The following is a 23451-nucleotide window of genomic DNA, read 5'->3' as shown; positions in this document are numbered from 1 at the left end:
AATACCCACACCAGAACAAGCCCCAGTGCACAGAAACACAAACAGCTAGTCCCTCAGACAGGGACCACTGCAGCGCTGAAGGAGTTTGGTGGGAGGTAAGCCATGCCCAGAAGGAGCAGAGCCCCAGAGCGGATGCCGGGTGGAAAGGAGACAGAAAGTGCAGGAAACCACGATCTGCAGGTACAGTAGTAATGTTTTACCTTAGCAAGACCCAGGGACATTTCAGGGCTTGTGCAAATGACTGAAAATATACCTTTAGCCTTAATTACTTCACACCATTAAATTGGCTCTCACAGAAATTCCTGCGAACGACCACTAATTACCTCCAGAGGTAAATTTCCACACTGGGGGCCGGGGCTGCTCTTCCGCTTACAGCTAGGCCTTGGTGACGGAGCAAGGACAGGTGTGTGGGACAGATCTCCAAGTGGTTGTTCCTCATCCACAGGGAACATGCTTCACCTGGGTAGGCACTTCTGTCGACTTCCCCTAACCTTCATCAACCAACTCCGATGCCAAGCTGCTATGCCTCTTGGGGCATGTGGCAGCTACCGTGCCCAGCACTGAGCAAACAGGAATCCAAGTGAACAAAGAAAGGCAATTCCATTTTGTAAGAAACAATATATTTTATTTTTCTGACACCACAGCTCTGGTGAGTGGTTTGTACCAAATTTAATGGAGGTTACACAGAACGTTTTACGCATGGGAGGAGGAGGGAAGGGAAGGAACCACAAAATTAAAAACAAAAATGAAAACAAAATCCTGGATAGCTTTTAGCATCTGTTCCACTCCCACACTGATAAATTTCACTTGGGAATTCCTAATAAAAGGAGAACAGAAAACAAGGTGGGCAGGGAAGGGCATGTTGGGGAAGAGAACAGGGAAAGAAGACCATCGAGCATCCCAAGCACAGGCCTTTCCCTCCCGGAGCCAGAGCCCCGACGACACTCGGCCTGGAAGGCGAGGCTTCTTCCTTAGATTTACTTCCCCCAAGTAACACCGTGTATTGCAGCTGCCAAAGGGTAAAAGGAGGAAAGAAGGGGTCATCCATGGCGGAGCATGCCACGGGGGAAGGAAACACACTTAACCAAGGAGATGGAGAGGGAGAAGGGAGGGAAACTGAGAGAAAAACGTGAAGGTGGGTTTGTAGACTGGGAGAGACAGACAAGTGCCGGAGAGCACTCGAACTGAAAAACAAACGTCCTAAGCTTCATTATTTTTAAAAAGAAAAATCTCCCCCCTCCCCCCACCCCTCGCTGAACTTAGTTCCTTTTTTTGTGCTTTTCATTAATACTCTGCTCTGAGGTCGTAGTTTGGTTTTTTTCTATACACTGGAGTTGAAAGAAAATAGTCCAAAGGTCTGAAGATGGATTCTCCACCTAAAGTAAACAGCCCAGCATTCCTGTTCTCCTCTTGTCCCAAAGACTAAAGTCTCTGCTAAAATCCCTTTTACAATATAGTACAGTACACAAAAAAAATAAAGCCCAAAGCAAAAAACAAACCAGAAAAGAATCCTGGGAGAAGCCAGTCCAAAGGACGTAAACATACAGAGAACGGTGCAACACATGACCGATGGCAATTCTCAAAGCACAGCTACAGATTCCCAAAAGTAGGTGCCATCATGGGATACCCAAGTCCACAAAAATAATTTTTAAAAAATAAATCTTAAAAAAAACACACCTGTTGATTAAATGAATCATTTGTTTTCAGGTAAATCCATACATTCTCGAGTTCCCCCCTCCCCCAAAGCAGCCCTCGGGTCTCTGTTCTCCTATTGCATGACCAACAGTACTCCTGGAACTCCCTCAAAGCAGCTCTCAGGACCTGGAATCTCATCTTGACAAGGATCGGCACATCCAATCTTAGCAGCTTAAAACATCATGTTTCCTGGGTTGCCAGGTCCTTGGCTAAATCCACCCATGCCCACGTCGGCGGCCATGCCCCGAGGCCTCATCTGTGGAGGGATCATGATGTTTTGTTGGGGTCCCATCATGCCCTGCATGGACATCATCATGCCTGGAGAACCCACAGGCCCAGGGTGGGTGTAGAGCCCAGCAGGCCCCCGATCCTTGCCAGGAATCATGCCCACGGCAGCAGCTGGATTGCTCATCAGGGTAGGCTGGCCGGGCATGGTAGACTGTGCTGGTGACATCATCCGATGGTGAGGTCCCATCATGCCTTGCTGGAGAAAGGCTGGTGGTCTCATTGGGTTGTGGCCCGGCATGGATGGGGCTGTACCAAGAGGGATGTCCGGAGTTCCCACTGGCCCTGGGCCTCCCATGCCAGGTAATGCTAGTCCCATTCTGGGGGCTTGTTCACCCATCATCCCCTGCATGTGCGAAAACCCAGGTCCAGGACCTTGGGGCTGTTTACGGCCTGGGACTTCCCCTCGAGGGAAATATTGCAGTGTCTGGCTAGGCTTCTCGGATGGAATAATGCGAGACAGATCGAACTCCGGTATTCCGGTGGCTCCAGGTCGGATGACCTCCTGCAGATCTGGGTCTGTAAACACTGAAGGCATGCTGTTCCCCAGGACAGCGAAGGAGTCGGGACCCCCGGGGCCTCCAGGCTTGCAAAGTGCTGCATCTGCTGAACTCTGAGGCAGGGTGCTGGGGCGGCCGAGGGGGCCTTCTCCTGGGAAACCCATACCTCCTGGGAAGTTGCCCTGCCCCCCACTGGGGCCATTGTGAGGGAATGGAACCTGCTGTGGAGGAGACTGTACTGGAGGGAAGCCCTGGGGGAAACCCATCCGTCCTTGAGGTACCATCGGAGGCTCCTGGGACCCATGCCCCATAATAGGATTGTGTGACATCAAGCCGGGCCCCATTGGGACCCCATGAGGAGGTATGTTGGGTCCCATGGCATTCGGAGAGGGCATCTGATTGGAGTGAGAAAGTGGCTGGGTCATTCCCATTGGGCTGAGGGTTGGCATCGGAACCACGGGGTTTGGACCTGAAATTCGAGGATTCTGTGTATTAATGCCCATTCCTAGAAAAATAAAGATATCAAAAGAATCACCTTAACCAAGAGCAACTTAGAAAAACTAAGAAATTCAATTAACAACAACAATAATAAAATCCACACGTATCACATGTGCAAGGGACTCTGCTGGGAAAACATACAACACGAAATCCCTGCCCTTCAACGAGATTAAAATACATTTTGGAGCCTATAAGCCAAGAGCTCTACAAGAGGATATATTTTGAATGTTAAACTGTATGACATAAGGATATGTAGAAAACAACTAGGAAAAAAGTCACCGGTGTGAAAAGTTACAAATTAATATGTACACCAATTTAGCCTTCTTCATCAGAGACATTATTTAATATAGAAGTGAACTTGTCTGAACGACTTAGGTAAGGTCCTCTTGGAGAAAGAGGGTTAATCAGTCCTGCAAGTCCAAGAATCAGATATAGCAAGGAAACCAAACAGTCCTTTACCAATTGACATTTGGCACTTTTTTATACTGCCTTGCAAAGAGTGTGTTTCAAACTCTAGGTTATATGAAACGCTAAAGAAATGATAACTTGTAACAGAAAAGGAAAGCATGCTGGCTCTATTGTAGTCTCTGGGGCATTTAAGTATTTGGTGTCTCTGTAGAATTACCACTGAGTATATTGAGAATGGTGCTTGCTAGGAAACAGGGGCTTTCCCCTGTCTGAAATCCTGTGGCTGCTTGTGGTTGGAGGCTGCTCTTCCAGAAAAACACTTGAGAAATAAAGACATTCTGATCAGCATGTTAAAAAGAAACGGCTTTCAGTATTTGCTCCAGGAGGATTCCCCACCCCCCTCCCACCCCCTCAAAAGGGAAAAAAGAACCCATCCCGGTACACAGAAACATTAGAACTTCTGTTACGGAATTGTAAGCACTCTAAGCAAACCTGCTTTCTGACAAACACACTGAATCAAACGAATACAAACTTGCTTTTGTTTTCTTCCTCTGGCCAAGACACTATTTCTACTAACGGTACTCTTTCTCAACTCATTCCATTTCCATCCGTTGAGGTCTGCCGCTGTCGAGAAAAGGCATGCGAGAAGTCTCTCTTCCGTCTAACACTGGCTCCATATTCCTAGCTTCCTGATTTCTTACCTGGCATATTATTCATCGATGGCAAGTTGGGAGAACGAGCTGGAGGGGAGTCGTCATCGGAGCTGGCCACAGTCTTGATGGCGTCGTGGTATAAAGGGGTAGAACTGGGCATTGCGAACTTGGACATTCGAGACATCATAATAGACAGCGGGTTCTGGGAAAGGGTCGGCTCTGGAGGCATGGTGTAAGGTGTACTAGAGGGAAGACTTCCAGGGATATTCACAGAGGCAGACTGGCTGGCTGTAGGAGGTGGCGGGCCACCTAGAAGAAAGCAAAATAAAACAACGGGCCAGGAATTAGACTCCTCTTAAAGGCAGTTGGGCCTATATAGTTATGAACTAGCAAGGCCACGAATGAGACAAATGAACAGGACAGTGTTATTAGACCCAGGACACGAACCATCAATCTTCTGGTCAAGCTCCGTGTGTGTGTGCAGAGGGGCGACCGCAGTGCAATATGGAGGTGACGGGTCCGCAGAGGTGAAGACAAACACACCAAGGATGCGTCAGAAAGAGAACTTCAAGCTTGGGAAAAGCATGGTTTAGGGACAACTATTTTCCCTGAAAAGAATGTGAAATAAACGGCTCTCTCCCTTGCCCATCACAATTCTGAATTCCACTCAGGTGTCTGGTCCGCCGTGGAGCTAGACCAGTGATGGGAAACCAGGTGCGAATTGTGTCACCCTGCACATGTGCTCCATTAATTTTCATGAGCAAGAGGGCTGAACAAAAAGGTTCTGAGGCAGCCGTTCCTTGGTACTGCTTTTGTGAACTGCTACCCAACGGAGAAGGGGACTCTTGAGCTGGGCAGGATCCCTCTCCTATCTTATTCTGAGTGTAGTTTTCCTCCAGCCGAGACAACACAGACCTAGTATTTACACCTCAGTGCTCATCTTCCACGGACCACCTCTGGTCCTAGTCACAAAACCACCATCATCAGCAAGAGCTTCTCCTAGGAAGAAAATACTGACAAATTGCCACCGATCTGAGAACAGCAGTCTACCAAAGAAGGTTTTGGTAACCACCTCTGTGGTCAACACACACTTACGAGAACCACTCTGCTTCGGATTACACTCAGAGCCCGTGGACGTGAGGGCAGTCCCTTCGGGTGTCCAGTGGGCGGGTCTACTACTTACAGAAGCCACATTTACCCAATGACAAGGTGTTTTATTTCACCGTGTGTTCACTGTGAATTATTCCATGAAACGACACATGCTTCTACTTCTCCCTCCTCCTCGGAACGATACTATCTGACAACCGTATCCTGTGCTAATAAGAGCCCCATGTCTCTATCAGGACCCGACGCTTGTGCAGAACCCCGTGGGAGCACTGATCATGCACCTGGCTGCGAATGCATCCACCTGCCACGGGCCACCTCCTCCAACTGCAGAATCATGCTAGGACAGCAATTTTTCTTAAAGTACATCAATCAGGCTTTTGCAATCTCCGGCTACAGGGCACAACGGGGAACACGCGAGCATACTGACCTGACTCTACACTGCCCAGCATGGCTGGGGAGGCCATGGTGAGGGGTGCTTTATGGTTTGGAGGGATCCCGGGACTCTGGAGGGGAGGTTTTGGAGAGGAGGTCCATCCAGGTGACGGGGCAGGAAGTGATGGAGACTTGAGGTGAACAGGCGAAGCAGCAGCAGACCCCAAGACAGGGGGGGACTTAATGGAAGCAGCAGCAGCTGGGCCCGCCAGCATGCCTGCCAGCTGCGATGGAGTCTGGGGGGACTTGAGGTTCCCCGAGGGTGAGCCCAGCATTGGTGACTGGACTTGGCGCATCGTGGGAGATTTCAGAGGGTTAATGCCTGGGGAATGTACCTGGCTGCCTGCCACAGATATATCCAAGGGCTTCCGCCCCAGGCCACGCTGGACTGGAGGAGCTGTGTTGAGGCTAGCGGGGTTACTGGAAGGGTTGAGAGGTAGTGGTGGCATGTGACTGAGCCGGCTGTTAGTCCTTTGGTCGGGCCCAATGGGTTCTCTGAGATTCCGCAAGCCACTGTTGCCGCCTGGACCCTGAGACATGGGAAGGAATGGCCTGGGGCCCATGCCGTACTCCTGCTGGGGGTGCTCACCAAAGGGCAGGGGCACCATCTTCTGCTGAGCCGGCAGCATGTCTGCGCCCCCCGGGCGTAATTTCATCATCTCCTCAGGGCCCGCCCCAGCCTCTCTCATCTTCTGAGGTATCATCTGAGGGTTGGATCCCATGTTGACGTTTAGACTGACATCTCCCTTCATCCCACTAGGAACCATCCCAAACTCAAGTTCCCGACCTGGGCCCATCTGGGGGGGCATTCCTTTAGGAAAGTCGCCCCTGGAGGGACTCAGAGGGCCCTCGACGGGTATTCGAGGGAAAATGGGATTATTCCCAGGCTCCATGTGTCGCTGGGCACCTGGGATCATCCTGTTCATCTCCATGCTGGGCCTAATGGTCTCCATGCTCATCCCCGGGGGTAGAGCCAGCTGCTTCTCCGCCAGCTGCTGTTGGAACATCTCTTCGGACAACCCCTGGGGGTTTGGGAAGCGTTCCCCTCGGCCGGGGCCACTGAAGACACCTTGGCCAGGTGGGAAGTTCCGACCATCTGCGATTTTTGGCACATCGTCTGGCCAACTGACTCCAGAAAGACCTGGTCTAGAGGCCGGGTTGGGGACATTCGGCCCCTCCATTTCTGAGTTGATCATTCCTGCAAATCCGGGCAGGCGCATCTGGCTCCCCGGCATGTTGGGGTGGGGAGCCATGCCCCTCGGGGGCAGAGAGTGGGGCATGTTGAGCCCATCGGCGAAGGGCTCGGCCCCACCAGGCCCCCAGCCTTCGCTGGGCGCCATCTGGTACGGAGGGGGAGGCCCCCGGACCACACCCCGAGGCCCATGCTGATGGACCATCATGTCCTGGAGGGAGCACTGCTGCACCACCACCTGCTCCTGCTTCCTCCTCTTCTCCTCGTAGAACTCCTGCTGCAGTTTCAGCCATGCTATCTGCTCGGGGGTCATGTGGTCCAGATGCTCGGGTCCCATGGGCCCAGACTGGGAGTTCATGGAAGGTGGAACCATTTCATCTGGAGAGAAGGGCACATCTCTATGTCCTTGAGGGCCAAATGGAGCTCCCACATCCGTCCGGGGCCCGGGGCCCTTTCCTAGGCTTTGGGATTGAGCCATCATGGCCTGTATCGGCCCTTCTGGTTTCTTCTGAGGTCCATCTAGTACCCCAGGGTTCTGCTGGGGTCCCCCGCTTTGTCCTCCTGTGAATTCTTTCTCGTCGGGGAAAAGCATACGTTGGATGTCTCGGAGCGTTTGTAAGGAACGCTCCCGGTGCTCCAGCTGCTCCTGAGACAGTCCATCGGGGTTCTCTCCCAGTGTAGGGGGCTCTCCACTGGACACCGGTGGAGGTGGAGGGGCTTTGGGATCTGCTGAAGAGCTATTGCTCCCCTGGGAGACAGGGGTCACCGCTCGGTTATTGGGTGTCGAGTTTGGCCCGCTACCGTCTGGGGGCAGTGGAGTGGAACTGGCAGGACTGCCTACGGAAGGAATCAGTTTGTTGTCTACACCAGGACTATCCCGGTCCAGGGGACGTGGGGGTGCAGCAGGCTTGGGTGCTGGTGCCGGGATGGGTGGAGTCGGCTGCAGTCTGGTGTTCTGGGAAGAATTCTGGTCCTGGTTGGCTGGAGCTGGGGGCTGTTGTGGGAGGGGTTTCGGATCGTTCCGAATGGCAGATAACTGTGTGTTCTGAAGACAAACAAGATTTTAAAAATCATTGGTAGATTGTACAGAAAGGCAATTAAAAAAGCAAGACACATTACAAGGATCTGTCCCAGGCCCATAAATCTACTCTGACATTTGCCATAGAAAGTGCCCATGGCCAACCCCACTCTGGACATGGGGATGTTCTGATTTTTTTTCTTCCATTTTCCTGTCAAATGGCATCCTCTTTCCCTTGCTAAGGATTAGGTTTCAATAACTTTATAAGCATGCCAGAAGAGAGCCACTCTGCCAAAGTGAATACATCTGAGTATCTATTTCGAGGAACAGGTTTGAGATCACATGTCTACTGTGTGTTTCTGATTCAAAGAGAGATTAGTTTCTTGGTATGTGGGAGGCTGTACCTAACACCTTTTTCTTTTCCCCGAAAGTACAACTGGGTCTGTAGGCTTCTCATTGTCAATCAAGAGGTCTGCTGTTCTCAATGGAAAGAGAAAGTACTTGTCGCTCCCGGCTCTGTACGCCACCAGCCAGTGGAAGCAGGGAGGGCTGCTCTGTTTCAGCGTCCCCTCTGGCATGGCAACTGCCAAAGGACTCCTCTCCTGGAGTTTCCAGGGGGCCTGACAGCTCTGGTTTCTGTTTTCGGTTTGTGATCACTGATTCCATATTCGATAAGAATTCGTACATTAACTGTAGTAAGAGAATCCGCAGGCAGGAAGCGTCTGTGGCGAAATCTGAGGCTATCTAGCTCACGGTGTCTTTTGATCTGTTCTTTCCAATAGGCAGCCGACTGCCCTTCTCTAGGGTGGAGGAGAGCCTCGTTATTATTTATTAAGTACCGACACTACACTAGGTCCTGGGGTGAAAGCACCTCCCCTGCGGCCAGTGACACAGGTGCCGCTGGTGTCCAGAAGAGGGATGTACTTGTGCTGGGGCTAAACCTTGGCACCGCTGACAGTGCTGGAGGGAGGGTCCTGAGGAAGAACAGACCTTCATGGGAGGGCTCTTTCACCAGCCTGCGGCGAGCCTCATGGCCCCTTCTTTGATGCTCATTTGTTTCGACTTGTTCACTTAATCCAGTCTACTTTCAAACCCCTAAGGCTCCTCCTTACCTCCCCACTTGCTCTCTGGAATGTTTCCCTGTGTACAAACTTGTACACAAATCGTTATGTGTACCTCTGCATTGAACAGTCTGTGTTGCTTAAACACAAAGCCTGTCTTCGAGTGGGCACACTCTGTGGGTACGTATATAAATGTTTCCCGTGCAGGTAGCCACGCCCCGATGTCTGCATACAGAGACAGTGGCAGGGAGGGCTGGCTGAGCATGCATGACTCCACATGCTCTTGGGTCTCCTGCATCCCTGACTCCCTCGCTGTAGTGTCGGTGTCAACTTAAATTTCCCTCCGGTGCCATTTTAAGTTTGCATTTGTTGGCCAGCTTTTGTTTGTTTGCTGGGGACAGGCCCGGACTTTGTGTCATGTGACCAGGAGAGAAGCTGCAGTCTAGTGCCATCCTTTTGATTCTAGACTGGGAGTGGTGGTGATTTGATTATTCCCAATTATATCCTTAATTCCTTTTCTGACTCAGTTCAGTACCGAAGAAGGTAAAGGTGAGAACTAGAGTTAAGGTCTGTTGCTAAGTCAATCAAATACTGGTTTGCGCTATGCTAGTCCCTGTACATTCCAGGATAATTTAAATTTTAAATTTTACATATACATATGTATAAAATGTTTAAGTATAAATTAAAATATACAAACATTTTAAATGTTTTGTTCATCCATCTTCTACCCTTCTTGAATAGCACAGATGTAGGAGGAATGTGAAATGGCTTTCTCTAAGTCTAGGAAAGCCAAGCTCTGCTGTGTCAATGAAGAGGGACTCCACTGATACACAACACAGACAGAAAGGTCACCTATTTTATCTTGAACTGTCATTTGACTCATTTATTGCCACTTGACTTTTCCCATGTTGAAGAATCTGCTGAGTACTAGATTTTATGTTTCCTGAAAGCAGGGACTGTGTCTTGAACCTCTTAATGTCCCCATAACATTGGGATGAGGATGCCTTGACAATGCAAGTCACAGAAACAGCTTTTGGTTCCACGTGGAATGCTCTGTGTATTCAAACAACCATTGCGTGCCTTTTCTAACGTGGTTCATGGCAGGTAATTAAGTTCCAGAGAAGAGACAGACTAACATTTCTTATAATTTTGGAAATATCAAGCAATTAAAAGCACTCGATGGTCCTCTCACTTTGAAGTAAGTTAAGATTCATTCTGAAAGTCACTGAGACTCTAATTGGGGTGTTATCAGCATAGACCCCAGTACTGGGGGTTTACTTATTCCTTTTCTGTTCTGCAACCAACTCAAGAGCATTTGTTAGTTTTTAAAAACCTGCCCTGTGGGGGCGCCTGGGTGGCTCAGTGGATTAAGCCTCTGCCTTCGGCTTAGGTCATGATCTCAGGGTCTTGGGATGAAGCCCTACATCAGGCTCTCTGCTCAGCAGGAAGCCCGCTTCCCCCCCACCCCGCCCCTCCTGCCTCTTTGTCTACTTGTGATCCCTGTCAAATAAAATCTTAAAAAACAACAACAACAAAAAAAACCCTGCCCTGTGCACAGGGTCTGAGTTCAGATTTTCCCAGAGATGGCAGGAGAAAAGAAATTGAAGTGCTCCATATAGCTCCTTTTTGATTCTGGGTCTTTCTTTCCTAGTAACCCATCAGTATACCAGCCTGCAAAAGCAAAGGCCAGTACAGTGTCATCTGCCTGAAACCATGCAATGTCTCGAGAAGGGGTGCAAGAGATGCCTGAAGCACAGCTTAGACCATCAAGACTATCTCCCTGTCAACAGCATTCCCCAGCTCCCACCTTTAGAGCTACCGGAGTGCCTTTAAACCACACACCACTTTCAAAATGGCCTACCAGAGGGGCTGTGCTTCGCTCTGTCTTGCTGTTAGAGATGTTCTGGATGTGGAAAGAGACGATAGTTTCAACCTGGCCCTTCAACACAGCTTCTGCAGCTCTGCAAAGACGAAAGAGAGGCACACACTAGGACTTGCTTCTGTTCCACCACCTGTAATGCCAAAGCACTTTAACCCCTGATTGAACTTGTGAGAGAAGGAGGGCGGGTCTGTGTGGAGAGCCACCAGAAGTGTTGAGTAAGAATCAAGAAACACAGGTTTTCATTATTCGTGTCTATCATTTACCACCAGTTACTAGGAAAGAAATCTAATGAGAGCCATTAGCAAATCTCAAAAGAGACACTAGAAAAAAACACCAAGATTTTCTCCTTTAAACCAATACACTGTGGTAGGTGTTTTATAGAATCTTGGTTCCAAAACCCCAACCATGAAAGGCAAACATGAAATCTCACAACACCTAATGATAATTTAAGGCTGTGGAAACTCACTCTGTATGTATGTAGGGTAATTCACGTTTTCTATAAATTAAGTAAGTGGCTAAAAAAATCTGCTGATCCACCCACCAGAAACATAGGTACCCAAACATTCACAGTACTTATCTCTATGAATTCCAGACATATTCTTCTCTTAAGTTATATTTTCTAATTATTCTGAGATAGACACGTATTACTTGTGTTATTTAAAAAAGAATACTAAACTATAAGAAAGTGTATATTGTGTAATCAATCTCTTTTATGTTTAAAAAAGATCTCTATGTATATTATAAGCATAAAAACTTCCTGGCAGGAAAGCCAAAGAAGTATCATCAATGTTCGCCTCTGGGGAGGTTTCATATTTTCTTTTCTTTTACCCCTTTCCATACTATTAACTCTAAGTGAGAATATCACCGGTGAGGGAAACAAGGATCACTCTTCAGTGGGAATAAGAACTTCAGTGTCCAAACGCACAAGCCACGTCAACAGCGAGACATAGCTATTAACTTACTTATTGGCCATCTCAGTAGAAAACACATACACCACTTTGGCGGGAGTCTTCTGAGCAGGTGTGGGCTCCGGGGCAGTAGTCTGGCCATGGGAGGGGGTGGACGACCTGGGGGCTGCAGCATTGGATGGGGTCATCGAGTGTGGCGTGTGCTGGGAATCCTGGGACTTTATGTGGTCAGCAGAATTACATTCTAAAAGAATGAAAAGACTCGTGTCATAGAAAGAAGAAAACTTATGCCAGCATTCATAGCACCACAACACAAACCCACCTTGAGAATGTCAAAGAGGAAGTACCCTGCTAAGAGGAAACCTCTCCAGCTCATAAAAATTCCAGAACGCTTCTCCTGAAATGACCAATTACAAAGCACTGTCCCCCACCACCCCTAACCTCACCACCTCCTTCCTTCTCTATTACGCACCCTTCAGACATTAGCACAAAGGTCCCTCCTTCCTGGAAACCCTTTTGGAACTTCTTGGACTGGATGCCCCTGTGAGTTGAACCCACAGCCCCCAGATCCCCTGATTTCAGCATTTATCACATTTATTGTAATTGTTTAATGAGCCGCTATGCGGGTGCCCTCAGATTCTTACAGCCAGCAACTGAACGGTGCTGACCATGCCCCCCACGCCCAGCACGTGCAGGCACTCCCACAGGCCTCCCACTAATACTGGGGGGGGGGGGTGGAGAGGAAAGACAGGGAGCAATTGCTCAGATTTCCGTTTCTAATTTGGACTGGTGGGAAGGGTGTCCCACTTCCACTCCTGGAATGCAACTTCATGCTCTGGCCTATAGTTAAGATTTTTGGTTTTATAGTAGGAGAAAAAACAACAGAAGTCATAGCTGCTGGCCCCGCCTTCTTCCCCACTGGCCAGGTTTTGCTGCCTCCCTTGTTTCTAGCACATGTAGCCACCCAGTCCAGCCACACGGGAATCAGCTGTGACAAACCCCATGGGTGCCAGCGCTTCCTCTTGTCACTACAGCTCTGGCAGAGTGGTGGCTAAAGAGTACAGACCCCAAGTCTTAGAGGGCGAATCCAACAGAGAAGAGGAGGAGAGGCCCGGAGAACTGCTCCAGTGTGGGCCCCTGGCAGACACAAACTGGGGCTTGATAGTGAAGAAGAAATAACAGGGAGGCCAGAAATACCCTTAAGAACGTGGTGAGGACCGTGGAACGTCTGCCCATAATCCCCGACTCATGTGCGTCCTCAAGAGCAAGGACTCCTCGACAGGGTGGTTTCCAACTGCTCTTCAGTCAGTAGGAAAACGAGAAGGAACAGTCCCATCTTAATAAGCAGTGAGGTGAGCTCCTGAATCTGATACCTACTCTCCCCACTTGGCTGCTCTTAGGCTCTCCGGCACCCACCAACGTCAGGGGCCTTCCCTCGGGAACGCCTACTTCCCTCTGAGTCTCAAAGATCTTATAGACATACCTTTAATGTCAGAGTCATCGTTTGGAGTCCCAGGATCTCTCTGATCAAAGGAGTCGGCGGAAATACTTCGCTCCCTTTTCCCCTTGCCCTTGGCACCATTTCCAGCCCCATTCTTCAGCCCCATGCTCCCACCTGGGCCAGGGAGTGCTTTAGGTGTATGGCCCCCACTCTTGGAGTCACAGGGGGATGGCTGGGATTGGCTGGCTGAGCCCCCCTGTTTACCCTGATTGGAGAATTTGGAATCCAGCTGGGGGTTTCCAGATGGGGACATCACTGTAGGGGGACGGACCATCACCTCCTGCTTTGACTTAGGGCTACTAAAAGAGACAAATAATAAAGGGAGATCAGATGCCGGATGTAGCCGGTCAGCCCAAATCAGGGAGAAGCAATTTTTAGAGTAGGTCAAGGAGACACAGAGGACTGAGTACCCACCCTACCTTTCACCTCAGTTCCTTCCCCGCTCCCTCCAACCCTGCTCTCTTCTCAGCGCTAGGTGCTAACTAACCCAGAGGAGGCTCAGGCAGAGTGGCCTGCCAGGTCTCTGGAACCCTAGAGTCACATGGGGACCCATCTCTAGGGCTTCTGTCAATAAAGGACAATGGTTTCTATGTACATAGAGAAGTGACTCTCATACTAAGACTAGCTCAGAGTAAACAAACAGGCATCGTTAAGATCAAAATACTATCCACCCCCTGGCTGACAACAAGGAGCAGCTGTAACGAGAGCCTAGCTTCCCTGCTGGAAAATACAGCAGGGCCCAGAGAGCAGGAGAGGAAACCTGCTGGTGAGTGGCAGGTTAGGGAAACCCTCCCAGATATGAATCCCTCCAACAAGCAGTACCACACACCAGGGCACATGTGCTCACGGGTGCCCCAAGGGAGGAGGAAAAAGTTCTTTGAAAAACATCAATTTCAGTACTGCGGAATGCAGGAGAAAGCTTCACGTTGGGGGGCTGGGGGCCAGTGGGGACATCCTAGGACCTTGGGCCTCCTCACCATCCTAGGCCTCGGTTTCCTCACATGCCAGGGTTAGTACACCCACTGTACCGGGTGGATTCTAAGGTGCCTTCCGTTGTGCTTTGGTGAGGGGGGAGGGATGGCAAAGGGGCACAGTCAGGGAATAACGGGCAAAGCGCTGCCAGAAAGTCTGACTGCACTGTAGCCTGTTGACTCGTCTGTTTTCTCTTCCTTTCCCCATTTCTTCCACTTCAACACACTGTGCCCTCAATGAGTGTTCAAGGTCCACCTCCGACACTACCCCCCACCCCCCGCCAGGGGCAGCTGGGCAGGCCGCAGCCCTTACCTCTGTGTGTTTCCTGACGGAGAATTCCTCACTTTAGGGTTACTGGAATGCATTGATTGAAATCCTGAGCTTGCAGTCACAGACAGGGATGCGCTCACCGAGTTCCTCTCGGGCAGCAGCAGAAAGAGCTGCTGAGGGCAGTGGCGGCAGCCCGCTGCTCGCTGGGGGCGTCCCTTATCGCTGGCCACCTGTATACCTTTTTCCTCTTTGTTTTTCTCTGCTGTGGAAGTGGGTCCTTTCCCCTTGCAGCTCCAGCATTCTCTGGGGGTGTGCCTCCTGCTGCCAAAGGGAAATCTCGCATCTCCAGGGCACACTATGGGAAAAGGCCACCCAAAAAGAGTTGGGATCAAAAACACAAAAGATATAAAACAGCCTTACAGGATCGAAGGTAAGGTGCTAGCCAGCTGGACAGTGCAGCCTCTGGGTTGCTCCTCGGCTTCAGCGGCGTTCAAGGAGCAATGGTGTCCGTGCTCTGACACTAAGGCCCTGGGAGAGTGACAAGACTTTCTGCCAGGCACACAAGCCTCCTGCCTTGTAGCGTGGACCCGGTGTTTATAAGCAGGTGAGAGAAACATTTTGTCTTCAGCCACATATTCTCCCTTCCATCTCTCTACTTCCAAATACAAACCAGTCAAACACCTGGGTTTTTCTTTTCTCAAAACCATGCCTTGAAACTGCAGGGTACTCCAAATCCAAAGCTACTATCTGGTCCTTCACCTCAAATGGCCAACAAGGCACTGAAATGTAACAAACCCATCCTAATTCAAACCACGAAACAAATGAATCTATGTTTCTATTCTCAGGGCCTTGTGGTGGGACACTGGAGGAGTTACTTCTGAAATCAGCTGTTGAGCCAACACCAAGTACAATCAGTTCTGCCCCATGACTTCCATGATCTTTCTATTAAATTATGCCAAGGATGTGTCTTGCATTCTCACTGTTTAATGAGGGGGACCCTAGGCATGGGGAAGCATGGGAATGATCCGTAATGCTGAAAGTAAAAGAACATCTCTGAAAGCTAAGATGTTTTCTGAGCCAATCTGCAAGGCTAATTTGAAGCATAAAGGTCAAGAAAATATTCCCAAACCTAGCCAGAGAACAAATGAGAAAACCCTTTACTTAAGGACGCCTAGACTAGATACACTTTCAGTCCCTTCTCCTTCCAGGGTAGGTCCAACATGGCTTTCTGGTAACCACTGTCCCCCTCAGCTCCCTCCCCACCTTCTGCTATCTTGCTGCTGGGGTATGGGACCAAAGGAGGAGACAAGATGTAGGATTCTTGGCTGAAGGACCAAAGGGAGTTAGCAGGAACTCAGGTTCAGGTTCAGCTTACATACCCTTTGAGAGACTCCAGAACTGGACTAAGTTCTGGGAGCTCTACTCCAGGTTTTGGCACCGAGAAGGATCACTGTCAAGTGCTAAATGTCTCTTTCTTCATTTGGAAATTTGCAACAGGAATACGGAAGTTGTCAGTGCACCAGATTACATTTTTTTCTTTTTAAGTGAAGAAGTCAGGAAAAAGAACTAGAATAAAATGTTATGGAATGTTCCTATGCCAACCTTAGGAGAAAACATCCTAAAACACAATTTTTGTCTCGATTATACTTAAGGTTGTATTTTTATTCCCCACCCCCCCCTTCAGCTTTTTCCTTTTTCTTTTTCAGTTTAAACTATAAAATTGACCGTGGTTGTCAAGTTTGACATATGTGATTATAAACCATTTCATAACCTCTCACTAAACATCAGGAATCACTGGAAAAACAGAAGTAGCAAATGAATCTTGCATGGACAAAGCCATCAGAAAACATTTACCTCAGGAACAGAAAAGCAGTCACCACCTAGATAGTCCCCTTCTGTAACTTCTGGTACTTTCTGTCTGCATCACACATTCTAGCACTCAATCACATGTCATACTGAATAGTCCTATGTGTATGTTTCATCTCCCTACGTAGACTTTAGACTTTGTTCTTTGAAGACAGGAATCTTGTTTTAAAGTTCTTTGGCTTGTCTATAATCGTCAGCGTGATGTACTAAGATGTGGTTGGACCCTCCGTGATTTACCCAGCTTCTCCCAGAAAAGAAATACCTGGCATTTGTGTTGTACTCTTTTTCCAAAGGAACTCTGAACATATTACAACTATCGAATTGCCTCCATCTGCCAGGCATTTCTAATGAGCCAATAGCAACGATGATTTCTAATGATACTGTGAGCATACCACTCTTTAATTTCAAAGTACTCCTACAACCCGTCTCTTGTTCTCGCAAGTTGCTCAAGCTTGATCAACAGGCCTGCACAGATGAGTGGCCAGAGCGCACATGAGCGGAAGGCAGGGCCTCTCCCAGGTTTGCCCCAACCCTGCTCTTCCTCAAGGCCATCTCCTTACCATGACTTTATGGGTGGAGACTGTGCAGAAGGCTGAAACAAGCATGTGGACTCACTGAGAGATGGGCAACAAAATCTAGGGTTTCAACCCTTGATCTAGGGAGTTGTTGGAGGAAGTTACCCTAGCCTTGGCCTAAGCCGAGCAAAAAAAAAAAAAATCCTCCTGGTGTCTTATGATATAGTTCCAAAGACCCTACATTTACAGGGTAGGCTCAACTGTTTTACTTTAAGAACTGGAAAAGCTCTTCCACCGAAGAGACCTTCATTAGAGAAACACACAGATTTTGTCCTCTGCTACAAAGAAACCTCCTAACTTTAAGATCTATTTATTCAACTCCCTTTCCTTCTGAGAAGCTATATAAAATTCTTCCTAACTAGGGGTCAGGCACTCTTTTAAGTCCCTTCATACTAAGCTCACTGACCACAGCACCAGGAGGCAGGTACCCCTATTCTCCCTATCTCAGAGATAAGGAAACTGAGCCTCTGAAATGTTCAGCTGTCTACCCGAGCAAGGTGGGTCATCTCCGAGTTAGCCAGACCCCAGTGCGTGAGAGAGCTGGCACAGGGCCGTGCACCCTGGCTGTGCTCTTTATCACTCCAGTGCGTCAAGATAGGGACTCTGGGGACAAGGGGAGCCAGTGTGCAGAATCAAATGCTCAGCAGCACAGTACCAGCGTGTGGGTGAACTACTGCTGGGATGACTACCATTCTCTAGCTCACTTGTTTATCCTGCCCACTGTCATTTCATATCTTGTTATCTCCAACTGTCCCCTTCCTTCCCGCCCTCCCTTCTGTCAGTGCATGGCTTGCCCTGGCTTAACAAGAAAAGAAGTCACCACGTCGGACATGACATGCTCAGCACCAAATCTGCAAACCCATTTTCCTAGTACCTAGCCCTCTCCTTCTTCACTATTATTGAAACAGACAAAACAGCCCCCTTTTCCCCAGATGTCAGTCCCACCATGGGTGGTAAAGGCCCCATCCCTTCTAGCTTTCTGAGAGCTCTCTCTCTCTCTCTTTTAGCCTTCCCTGCCATCTCCAGGATATTTCCAACCACTGCTTGGACATGGAATAGTCTCTTCCAGCATTGAGAAAAAAACAAAAAAATTACAGGAAAACAAAGCCCAGCTCTAGCATGTTATTGTTCCCTTCCAGAGCCAAGTCTCCCCAGGGTTGACAAGCGCACAGTCTTTACTTCCTTACTTGCCATTTACCCTTTCGCCAATTTTTTTTTTTTTTTTTTGACAGACAGAGAGAGAGAGAGAGAGAGAGAGAGAGATCACAAGTAGGCAGAGAGGCAGGCAGAGAGAGGGGGGAAGCAGGCTCCCCACTGAGCAGAGAGCCCCATGTGGGGCTCCATCCCAGGACCCTGAGATCATGACCCGAGCCGAAAGCAGAGGCTTAAACCACTGAGCCACCCAGGTGCCCCACCCTTTCACCATTTTTAAACCAACTTCCCCCCTCTACCCCTATCTGGATCACAGAAACCACTATTTTGGTTCAGGTCACCCCTGGCCACTGCTCTAACCTCATCTTACTCCATCTTGTAGACTGCCAGCTGATCGCTTCCCTCTTGAAACTCTCTTCTTTCGGTTTCCACGGTACCCCACTTCCCTAGATCTCCTCCCGCCTCTCCAGTCACTCTCTGTGTGCCCCCTGTGCTGGCCCCTTCTCTATGCGATGTCTAGAACTCTGAGGTCCTTGGGACTCCACCCTGGGATCTCTCCGCCTCTTGTTCGGTAAGCTTTCTCCATGCCAACCACTCCGTTTCCCGTCCCCAGCTCAGCTTCTGCCCTGTGGGCCTGAACCCACAAATGCCACCTGGGCATCTCCCTAGATGTCAGACTCAACAAGATGGGCAAGGAATTCATCTCCAGATAGCCTGCCTCCCCAAAGTGTTTGTCTTTCCTTCTTCCACACCGTGGTAAATGGTACCCAGCTGCTCATGCCACAAAAACGGGCATCATTCCCGACAAGCCTTTCCCTCACCTCAAGCCTCCATCTTGAGTCTGAATATTTTTGCCAAGTGGATGAAATCATGGCTTCAGAATTTCATCTTCAGAAAGGGAAGGCAGAGACCAAGAGTGATTTGTCCGTACCTATATTCCCAGCACTTCCTATAGCACCTGGCATGTGGTACTCGCTCAAAAAATATCTCTTGAATAAAAGTTGGAAGCTTTTCCCCAAGCTCATCTTTCTAAGCCAGCAAAGCTCTCTAGTGCTACAATCCATCATCAGACTACTCACCAAAACCCCAAGGGTCACGATACTGCAGTGCTCATCCTGGAGGTGAGGAGGTAGAGGAATCCAGGAACCCCCTTCTCAAAGGTCCCCTCACCTGGATGAGGATAAAGAAGAAAAATCTCTAAATGGCTTTAAAAGAAAATCAACTATACATCTTGCTACTGAATATCTTAAGAGCAGATTTCCTATGTATTCTAGAATGTGTGATTAAGAGACAGTTGTTGTCTCCCATGTAAAGGGAATCAGCTTCCAATTTTTTAAGAGTTTATTAGCCAATCTGTAGACATCTCAAGGCCCCTGAGACTTTCCCTCCTCCCTAAATGCACATTTTATTTTCAGAGACTGGGAAATACTAAGGGCAAATAAAATCAATGTTTCTACTTTCCAGATTTCTGGGCATTGAGTAGGGATTAAAAAAAACAAAAAAACACCTCACAATTTTTGCTTCTGCCGACTCCTTGTTAGTGCAGGGAACTGGAGCTAATGGGGAAGGAGAAAGAGACAAACCTGCAGACATGCTGTTGAATTCACGGAGTGAACTCAGTTGCAGCCCTCCCTCCTCTGAACCCTCACTCTGCACAACAAGCACTCAGCAAGGAAAGGTATTTTCACATGCTTTTGTGAGAATGTGGGGCTGAACAGCCTGGCCAGATGATTTCCTGTGACTGAGTGCCTACTGTGTGCAAAATGCTATACTGAACGGGGCTAGATGAGTAAGAAAACAAGCTACTGGTCAAGCAGGACAATTTTTAACATTAGTCCTCGTAAAATAGAATTATAACTGTGAGTCTCCTCCTCTGCCCAGATTTTATAGTTCTGAAATTCCAAGAAAGAACCAAGTTCCAGATTGTCCTAAGGCCAAATTATTTTGGAATCTTTCAAAGGAGACTCTATAAGGTTGCCATAAAGTGGTAAATAAATTCACAGATTAATCTGACCAAGCTCAGAATCACCTCTACAATTCCAATTTCATTCTTCCGATGATCCTTTCCCACTTTCCTGCTCTAAGAAGTCAAGTTTATTACAACTGTGTCGTGTTTAATGAAGTTCATTTTCTATGCTATGACCACTACTCCATAAAAGGCAGAGTATCAAACTTAGAATGTGGAACTAAAAGGCCGCAGGATTCCATTCTGAGTTCATTCTTAACTTCTGGCATGTCAACTTCTAACAGCTTCCTCTCAGCAAAAGTACACAATGGGAAGAACGATCATCCCCAACATGTGGAGGAAAAATCTATACAATGCATATATGCATGCACAGAAAACCCTGGTCCATACAAAATACTAATGCGTGTTTTCATCTTCGAGGAGTTGGAATGCCTCTATTGTCCTTCAAGCTAACAAACCTGAAGCAGGCATGTAACTTGTATCAAACTAAAGAGTCTTGACAAAAGTTAAGGGTTCAAAAATGAATTTCTATCATTTAGAATAATGGCCACCCAAAGTAAAATTTCAGCCCAAATGTCCCTTCTTTGTGAAATCCTCCTTGATTCCCAACTGTCCCTAGGAAAGTCCTCTGGGGCCCTAACACTCGAAACACTGTATCTCTGTTATGTGTAGACAGAGAGCTCCCTGAGGAAAGGGTCATTATCTTAGCACCCAACACCCAAAAGAAACTCAATAAATACTGGGTGATTCAGGGATTATAATGAATGTGGAGCTTAAGTTTTGCTACCCTTGCCTTGCAGTTACACAAATCAATGAAGACATGCTAAAATACCTGTCTCACTTCCCACCACCTGCCTTTCCCATGAGATGAACTAGTGCAGAAGGTCACAGAAAAATGGAAGGTAACTATGCTTACACTTTTGACTTGCATTTAACTTCATGATCTTTGCCCTGGGAACTGCTAAAATAACGAATAAATGTAGTTTTAACTTACAAGAGACCCTACAGAAACAAGCAAAAATTCCAAAATACTCAGGTGAATCACAGAAGTCTTATGTTCACCATCAGGTTCCTTACCTTTCAAGATGTCCAATCTGCTCTCTCTTCTACATTGGGACACAGAAGAACTTTCCAAGAATGAGCTCTGCCTCCCAAACTGAAGGGAATTTTTAGGTCAAAGTGGAGTGACACCAGCTAGCCCCACATTCAGTCCTACGGGAGTGAGAAGAATAGAGAAGTTCATACCCCAATTCACCGACTGCAAAGAAAACCACCCATTCCCCAGTGCTCTGTGGCCAAAACAGTATTTGGAAGGAGCAGTGAGAAAATAATTAGGTCAAAAATGGGGAAGGAAGGCAAAACCACTAAAACTCAAAATGCAAGATGGAGCAGTACAGCCCAAATCCATCCCATTGAAGCCAGGGTTGTTTATTAGAAAAGCAAAACCACTAGACACAAAAGCCTCCTGCTAATCATTGCTTTGAACTTTCTCCACAACCAAGAACAGTCACCAACAGGTGGCAAAATGAACTTTTACTTCCTATCTTCTTTATGTCCTTGTGTTCAACATGATGGAGATGCTGAAAAAATATTGCAAAAGCCTAAAATTCAAGTGGCCAGAAGATACTTTAACTTTCAAAAATCTGTTGGGTCTAGAGCAGGAGTTCTTGATGTGGGGTCTGGCTCTCATGGGGTCTATGGAGAAACTTTGTGGTAGCTGTGAACTTACTGGGGAAAACTTCCATCTTTACCCGCAGTCATTCACCTCTAGCAAAAGTCTGTACTGCCTTCAATTGTGAAGGGAGGGAACAATCGGTGGTAGGCAGTATTAGCAATCCTGTGACTGTCACCAAGACGCACCACAGGACACTTCCACGTGGCATTATACTTGTTGCTGATATCCCAACAAAATGTTTATACTCATCCCTACTTCAAAATTACAGTACAGCTACGTTCTGTTATTTAATAGGTTAGAAAGAAGCATATAAATTACTGTATCATAATTGTTTAATATTTTGTTAACTGTTACCATTCACTTATAAGACTATTGTGTTCCATTTTATGCATTAAAAAAACCCAAGTCTTGAAAGAGGTCTTACACTTCATTAGGTTGCCAAAGGGGTATGTAGGACATAGGAGGCTAAGAACAAATAAAGTTGTTCTAAAACAAAGTTCCTACAGATTCTAATATCATAATCACCAGGGCAGACAGACAAGTAAGTTATTCCACCAACATTACTTCATAGCTGGAAAAAAATTATGGCACCACGAAGCCAAGTAACATGTCCAAAGTCACTAAAATTTAGGATGGGCATCTGCCTAGGTGAGCATTCACAGTACGTATATTCCTACTCTTCCATGGGGACTTTTTCTTACATTCCACAATTGTCATCACTACAACTAACTTCCTACTAAATGGGGAAGAGGTATCATCTTTCAATATTAGTAGAAAATCAAAACCCAAACGATAGAACAAGATGGATGTATAAGGTACTCCTTTTCACTCTTTGATCAACTATACTGCCGTAATTGTTACAAAGGCTGAATCTGGTCTGTTCTTGAGACAGAGTAATCTTTTAGAAGGGAGAAAAAAGTTGGGCTACATCATGTCTCATTCTCAGACACGTTCAAAGCACTTTGCAGATAGGCATTCACTTGTTAAGTGCCGCAATGGGTTATGAGTAGTTAGGGCAGTGGTCTCACCACTTCATAAACGGGAAAACTGGACGATAAATACAAAAGATTGGTTCAAAGTCCTAAAAGTCAATGGGAGAGCCAGTTTCCTGATTCCAAGTTCAAGGCTCTACCCATTATACCAAATCATCATGAGCAAATATTTAGTTGATTATAATGCTTGGGACACCTCTTCCTCTTTTTTTTTTTTTTAACCCCTATAAGCCAGAAAGCATCTTCTTTTGATTCACAAAAGCAAATATCTCATAGAATAAATTCCAATGTACATAAGTACTTTTTCACCAATGCTCGTCATCTAAAAATCCAAGTCAGGGATCCTGAGCTCAAAAGCTAAGTTACATACAAGTTGCCTTCTGAGAAGAGAACAGTGTGGAATTGTTCCTTCATCTTTTAGTCAATGAGCTCCTTATCTACCTACCATATCTTGTGGAACTATTATCACCTTACTTTCAACACTGTTATTACAAAATAATATTATAATGGTTCAATACCATTAGATCCTCAGTCCTAAAGCTGTGAAATGTTACCCCTGCCCCAATTCTGCCTTAAATTTTCTCTTCTTATTTAAACAACTAATTAGTGGAATCCTCATCTTCAAAGCATCCTTACATCATCTAACTAACTTCTCCTTTTATTAACTCATCTCTGTCTTCAACAGTTTGAGTCTTTTTTCAATAGTTAATAAGGATGTCTTTCTTAAATTTGTACTTAGGACCAAAACATTACTCACAGTAACATTAATTCCTTGCTAAACTTCCCAAATCACTAGTATCAAGACAAAAAACAAAATCAATAGAGCGATCATGTTGCAGAATC

At 47.3% G+C, this 23451-nt stretch overlaps 2 protein-coding genes across 7 annotated transcripts in view; both read right to left on the bottom strand.

The window, feature by feature from the left end:
- Window positions 1–603: 603 nt before the first annotated feature.
- On the bottom strand, window positions 604–14509 carry BCL9 (BCL9 transcription coactivator). 4 transcript variants are annotated; one of them, XM_059375947.1, is made up of 7 exons: window positions 14425–14509; window positions 13123–13439; window positions 11694–11883; window positions 10711–10810; window positions 5574–7815; window positions 4088–4348; window positions 604–2985 (listed from the first exon to the last, which is right to left on the bottom strand). In XM_059375947.1, the coding sequence occupies exons 1-7, from the start codon at window positions 14475–14477 to the stop codon at window positions 1868–1870; spliced, it is 4281 nt and encodes a 1426-aa protein (XP_059231930.1). In that variant the 5' UTR covers window positions 14478–14509; the 3' UTR covers window positions 604–1867. The 4 variants fall into 4 exon arrangements, with proteins under 4 accessions (XP_059231930.1, XP_059231931.1, XP_059231932.1 ...); XM_059375948.1 differs by having other exon boundaries at window positions 604–2949; XM_059375949.1 differs by having other exon boundaries at window positions 13345–13439.
- Window positions 14510–14518: 9 nt separating this feature from the next.
- LOC132001395 (uncharacterized) overlaps window positions 14519–23451 on the bottom strand; it is a 70042-nt gene continuing 61109 nt past the window's right edge. For all 3 annotated transcript variants that reach the window (XM_059375952.1, XM_059375954.1, XM_059375951.1), the window contains exons 2-4: window positions 21019–21153; window positions 19055–19145; window positions 14519–14737 (exon numbers count right to left, since the gene is read on the bottom strand). In XM_059375952.1, coding sequence (XP_059231935.1) covers window positions 14519–14725 — 207 coding nt within the window. In that variant the 5' untranslated portion in view covers window positions 14726–14737; window positions 19055–19145; window positions 21019–21153. The remainder of the gene's footprint in view (window positions 14738–19054; window positions 19146–21018; window positions 21154–23451) is intronic.

The sequence above is a fragment of the Mustela nigripes genome, chromosome 14 (genome assembly GCF_022355385.1).
Source record: "Mustela nigripes isolate SB6536 chromosome 14, MUSNIG.SB6536, whole genome shotgun sequence".
NCBI lineage: Eukaryota > Metazoa > Chordata > Mammalia > Carnivora > Mustelidae > Mustela > Mustela nigripes.
The sequence above is the reverse complement of the archived record's forward strand: the minus strand, read 5'-3'. Positions and strand labels throughout refer to the sequence as shown.